Genomic DNA, 6,000 nt, shown 5'->3' with positions numbered 1-6,000 from the left:
CCACCCTTATGTAATAGGGCCTGTGTCCTATTAGAATGTTGCTCATAATATATATTCATGAGCAAAACTTTTAAAATTCATATCAAAATTCAATTCTACATTTTTTAAAGATTTTTTTCCGACTCCAACTCCAGCCAAAACTAGCTCCGACTCCGACTCCACAGCCCTTATAGTGTATATTGGTGATTTGTATGCATTTTGGGGGACAATACAATACTTTAATAAAAATTTTCGTCGGACTTCTCCTTTAAGTTTAATAACATCAAATGTTTAGAATAGGGACTAGTAGCCTGAGAGGTTAGATTACATGCTGCCAAGTCTATGGAGGGGAGGGGAGGAGGGGGAGATGGGAGGGGGAAGTAGAGGCAGAGGCATTACAGACTGCAAACTGACTGATAACTATAGGTGTTAGGCCCCATTCACACGTCCGTGTCAGTTTTTACTGTCAGGAAATCCTGATCAGGAGACCTCAAAAGTCATCAGGAAAGTATCAGGATTTCCTGACAGTAATCCGTTTTTACCATCAGGAAACCATCAGGAAAAATCTTCAGGATTTCCTGATGAGTAAAAAGTGTTCCCACATTGCCTCTAGTGTACCTGGATGGCCACAGGCTGCAGAAGTACAACTCCCATCATGGCCTGTTAGAAGGACATGGTGGGAGTTTTAGTATTGGGGGGGGAGGGGGCTGTGTATCTCACCTGTCGGTGGAAGAACAGCGGCGGCAGCTGGTGGGAGTCGCGGGCGGGTGCAACCTGCTGCGGTCTCGGGGGGGGGGGCCAACAGAGGTCGGGAGTGGCGGCGGGGTGATGCAATGCGGCGCGGCGGGGTCATCGGGCGGCGGCGGCGGGGTGATGCGATGCGGCGGGCAGCTGATGTCCTTTTCGATCCCTTGGGGTGGTTGCGCTGCGGGGTGATGCGGTGCGCCAGGGTCATCAGGCGGCGGGGTGATGCGATGCGGCGGGGTCATCGGGCGGCAGCGGCGGGGTGATCGGGCGGTGGCGGCGGGGTGATGCGATGCGGTGGGCAGCTGATGTCCTTTCCGATCCCTTGGGGTGGTGGCGGCGCGCCGTTCGGGCAGCAAGGGGTGCCGGCGGGCTGTCAATCATCCGGAATCACGGGCACTTTCCTGATGTACATCAGGAAAGTGCCCGTGATTCCGGCGCTCCCATAGACTTCTATGGGGGCGTCCGGGACGGAATTCCGGACAAAAATAGGACATGTCCTATTTTTTCCGGATATATTTTCCGGAACGGACACCCTTCCGGAAAAATCCGGAAGGGTGTCCGTGACCAATTAAAGTCTATGGGTCCGGAAATCCGTCCGGATTTCCTGATAGGTAATCCGGATGGTTTTTCCGGACGTGTGAAGGGGGCCTTAGATCTCATTGATTCACATCTTCATTACTCCTCTATAATGCTCTCCATGCTGCTGCTGCTGCTTCTTAGGGTATGTACATACAGGAAAGCAGGATCCCTCTTCTGTGTCTGTGTGCAGTGTATGGCAGATACCATAGACATTAGGCTTCACCACTAGCTCAGTGACAATTACAGAAGGAGCTTGCAGGTGGGAAAACTGGTGAAAAATATCATATACAAAATATATAATGATGAGATACAATTCCCCTCCTCGTGTACACACATCAGACAGCTTATTCTGAAGGTTACCTGCAGTGACAGGTATGCACTGAAGTAAAAACCTGAAATTAAAGGGGTTTTCCAGAACTTTTTAATTGTATAGTACAAATGCCTAGCTTGGTTACTGTAGCTTGGCCCTCTGCATCACATATAGATCCATTCTCTATAGGGCTTCCCAACATTGCTGAGCGTGGGCCAGTCACTTTTATTTTATTCATTTATATAGCACCAACCTATTCTGCAGGGCTGTACAAACACTCTCACACTCATGTAGTTCACGTTTCAATATTTCTCAACTTTATAACTGTAAGAAAGGTTATCATTATTTAAGCGCTGACTATGCATTGAAAACCTGACAGAACATGACAGCCCAATGACCTAGTTACTAATAGTTTTATATTTTACATGTAAATGCCCTTAAAATTTTTTAGACTGAATATATGGGCACCCCTATAAATGAGCCCTTCCACATACTCTACAATGACCTAAGTGACGGACTGTCACATTGAGGGGCTATTATAGGGGGGGCTGGGGTTCCAGATACAGAACCCTGCACAAACACGTACCAAGTCTATGGGGTGTGACGCCCAGCAGGAGACAACAGAGCTCAGGAAGCCACGCCTCTTCGTAAATCCTGCCTCTCTTATTGGACAGTATATAAGAGCTCAGAGATAGAGGGATCGTAGAGCCAATAGGCGGGTTGGGGGCGTGGCTATAGCAGCTTGTTGTGGTGCTCGGCACAACGTGTGGCAGTGTCCGGAGCTGCTCGGAGATGGCGGCTGTCATGTACCGGCTGCTGCGCGGCTCCTCCTGGAGAGCAGCCTCGGCTTGTTACAGCAGCGCGGCCCGGGATGGAGCTCCAGCCCCCGCTCCCTCCAGCGTGCCCCCCGTCCAGCCGTCCCCGGGGTCTCCTTCCCCGGCGCAGCCTCACCTGCACCCACCTCCCCCCGGCCGCCGCTTCGCATCCTCCACCGCCCCCAAGACGGACAACAAGACGTTCCTGTGGTCCCGCTATGGGGAGATGAAGAAGCTGGTGCAAGGTACGCCCTGCCCCCCGCCATCCCCAGCCATAGGGAGCGCGGGGACTGCTGGGAGTTGTAGTTGCACTGGGGGATTACTGGACGCTGACACAAGTTTGTTTAAAGGGGAGTTCCACCTGTCAGATTACTGAAGTCATAAGAGTTTCCGTAGACAGCAGTGGAAGGAATAAAGGTGCATGCTGGGAGTTGTAGTTTTGCAAGCTCCTAGAACCCTATAAACTACAACTCCCAGCATGCCCTGCCAGGACTTGTAGTCTTGTGCAGATGACTAGACAGGCTGTGGCACTTGTGGACCCCCTTATCCATCTTGTCTAACTTGTCAGAGCTTTGCTGGGGAGTGGTAGAACTAGACCACAACTCCCAGCATGCCACTCCCCCCCCCCCCCTCTCTTGTCTCCAGATCAGGTGCGGTTTGCAATTAAGTTCCATTTACTTCAATGGAACTGTGTTTGAAACCCTGCCCAATCTGGAGACAAGAGAGGGGGAAAGTGGCCATGTTTTTGTAGCGCTGGATAACCCCTTTAAGGGTACGTTCACACTTACCGGATCCGCAGCGTATTTTCTGCTGCGGATCCTGTAGGTGTGAACGCACCCTAAAGGAACACTCTAAGCAGAAGTGAAGCTGTGGTATTACTAGTGCAGGGCGGACCACCTCACCCAGTAGTGATGGACGCTTTGATATATACTCCATAGGGAAGTGTCCCTTTAAATGTCCCATTGATTGGCATGTATGGTGCGTTACGCTGCAGTCAGTCTGATCAATATCCCGGTCGTGTCTTTGTGTCCGGGGCCTTTGTTCTCCTTGTTGTGATATGACTAGGGATATGCTGTATACAGGGGGATATCCTATAGGATGCTGTATACTGTGTATATTCCACCTCTCCCATAGGGACCCCTGCATGTATACCAGCTCGGGTGGGGCACATTACTAATGCCCCCCCCCCCCCTCTTCCCTAGGGATGGGACCATTTAGCCTTTGCACACAGTCGTCTGGCTCCTTAGATGAGGCTGTGGGACTGTGATGGGTTTATGGCCGAGCAGTGGGCTTTTATTAGTCAGGTTATCTGTGGTTAATGTATCTTAAATGGTCACAGGCAGATGGGGGGTCTTTGCATGAGACCCTCACTCGTAAAGACAGCAGGGCTAAATAAGAAACACGTTGGGGTCCCAGTGTGTCAACCCCACTTCAGGTCTATCCAGTACAATGGTTCAAAAATCCTAATAAAACAATTTGTTGATGTTATACCAATAAATATTATTACTTTTTATCACTCCATCCGAGAGAGCAGGCTGTTTTTGACATTTCATCCCAACGTGTTTTGCACATTGTTCTGATTCTTATTCAGCCCATGGCATAAGGACTTTTTTATTGTCACATGTGAAGACCTGGGATCTATCAGTAAAAAGGACGTTTCATTAGGATGTTAGGACCACTATGCTGGGCAAACCTGAGGTGTGGGTTTTGCATGGGACTCTATCACAGTTCAAACACTCTTCTTATTCAGTTCTTCTATCTTCAAAACACGTTGGTGTCACGTGCACAACAGAGTTTTCTGCCCATGTTGTGTTTTGTTTTTTTTACTGAACTTGGCTTACTATTCTTTACCCCAATTAGGACCCTGCTGTGTTAATCATGTGACTACTTCTGTGCAGGTCAGTGGGGGTTAGAGCTGTGCTCACCGGGGTCCCCGCTGTAATCTGCTTACCAGTTTAGGATCCTGTGGTTTGTCCAAAGCCAATTTGGACAAGTAGTATATAGATGCAGTTATCCAGTCTTAGCTTTTTTTGTGGACTACAACTCTCAGCAGCCTCTAATGCATGGTGGGAGGTGTGATTCTGTAACAAAGACTAGTTTAGGGTGGGTTCACCCTGCTTTATATGTCCATTTAAAGGGGTAGTTCATAAAAAAAATTCAATCAACAGGTGCCAGAGATATGTAACTTCTATTAAAAACTCTCAAGTCTTCCAGTACTTATCAGCTGCCGTATGTCCTGCAAAAAGTGGTGTATTTTTTTCCAGTCTGGAGAGCAGTAGAGGTTTTCTGAGGGGATTTGCTACTGTTCTGGACAGTTCCTGACATGGACAGAGGTGGCAGCTGTCAGACTGGAGAGAATTCACCACTTCCTGCAGGACATACAGTAGCTGATAAGTACTGGAAGACTGGAGGCTGTCAGGGCATGCTGGGACTTATAGTTTTGCGACAGCTTTAGAGCCCCAGGTTGGGGGCACTGCCAGTATACCCACTAATCCCTCTTTGCACAGCACTGGCAGGGGATGCTCTGGTTACGTTGCTTGCAGCACGTACAGGCACAGTCAGCGCTCACATCCACAGGAGAGAGCCAGCGGTTGAGTCACTGCACCTTTATGCAGGATTACCCTTGTTACTGTATAATTATATACAAGGATCCGCTCCGCACACTGCTACATTGTTACAGAATAACCTGCAACAAGTGTAACCACCAAATAACAATCCTGTGACTGCTGGATGTATAGCATGCTGTGGGAACTACAAGTCTCAGCATACCCTGGGAGATTTATCATAGATGTTCCTACACAATACATAGTGTTAGCATATACCCTGCAGTTTCCAGTAAGGCTATAAACCCGTGTTCACACTACAACCTTTGGTATTCTTCCTTTTGCAAACTACAACTCCCACCATGTCCTAGTAGTCTTCAGCTGTTCAGAGCTAAAATGCTGAAGTTAAAGGGGTTGTCCAGGATTAGAAAAACATGGCCACTTTCTTTCATAAACAGCGCCACTCCTGTCCTCAGTTTGGGTGTGGTTTTGCAGCTCCGTTCCATTGAAGTGAATTGTAATAGTGCACACAACCTAAGCATGGGGGTGGCACAGTTTTGGCAAGAAAGTAGCTGCTGTTATCATGGATAACCCCTTTAATTGAGAATATCCGCAACAAATCTGCAGTATTTCAGCCCTATGTGAACATGCCCTAAGGCTGCATGGAGATGAGAGGAGTCTGTTGCGACACGTCTTCAGATTTTTACTCCGACTTCTTAACTTCTCAGTTGCAGATGTTAATGCAGCTATGTGTGATTATACCTAATCCTCATACAGGAGACCGGAGGCAGGTGTGTTTTTTTTTTTTTTTACAATTGTAATAAAAAAATTCCATTCAGAATATTCCAAACTTGATTTTTATACAGAACTTTCTATGTTCAGAGTTCTATTGTTTGTACCTTATATTAATAATGCTGTTTTCTACAGCGCCACCCCTGCCAGCAGGTCCTGTGTGGCATGGCATCTGGTTCCAATTTTTAGGTTAGACCTGCACAGGCACAGAAATCATGTGATATAGCTGGAAAAA

The 6,000-nt window shown here is 48.1% G+C and overlaps 1 protein-coding gene across 1 annotated transcript in view; it reads left to right on the top strand.

Annotated features, from left to right (window-relative positions):
• Window positions 1-2,369: 2,369 nt before the first annotated feature.
• Window positions 2,370-6,000, top strand: part of LOC138802618 (5'-nucleotidase domain-containing protein 2-like) — a 37,749-nt gene continuing 34,118 nt past the window's right edge. The window contains exon 1 of the mRNA XM_069986121.1: window positions 2,370-2,675. Within this exon, the coding sequence (XP_069842222.1) occupies window positions 2,408-2,675 (268 nt within the window). The 5' untranslated portion in view covers window positions 2,370-2,407. The remainder of the gene's footprint in view (window positions 2,676-6,000) is intronic.

This window comes from Dendropsophus ebraccatus, chromosome 10 (genome assembly GCF_027789765.1).
Source record: "Dendropsophus ebraccatus isolate aDenEbr1 chromosome 10, aDenEbr1.pat, whole genome shotgun sequence".
In the NCBI taxonomy this organism is placed as follows: domain Eukaryota; kingdom Metazoa; phylum Chordata; class Amphibia; order Anura; family Hylidae; genus Dendropsophus; species Dendropsophus ebraccatus.
The sequence above is the reverse complement of the archived record's forward strand: the minus strand, read 5'-3'. Positions and strand labels throughout refer to the sequence as shown.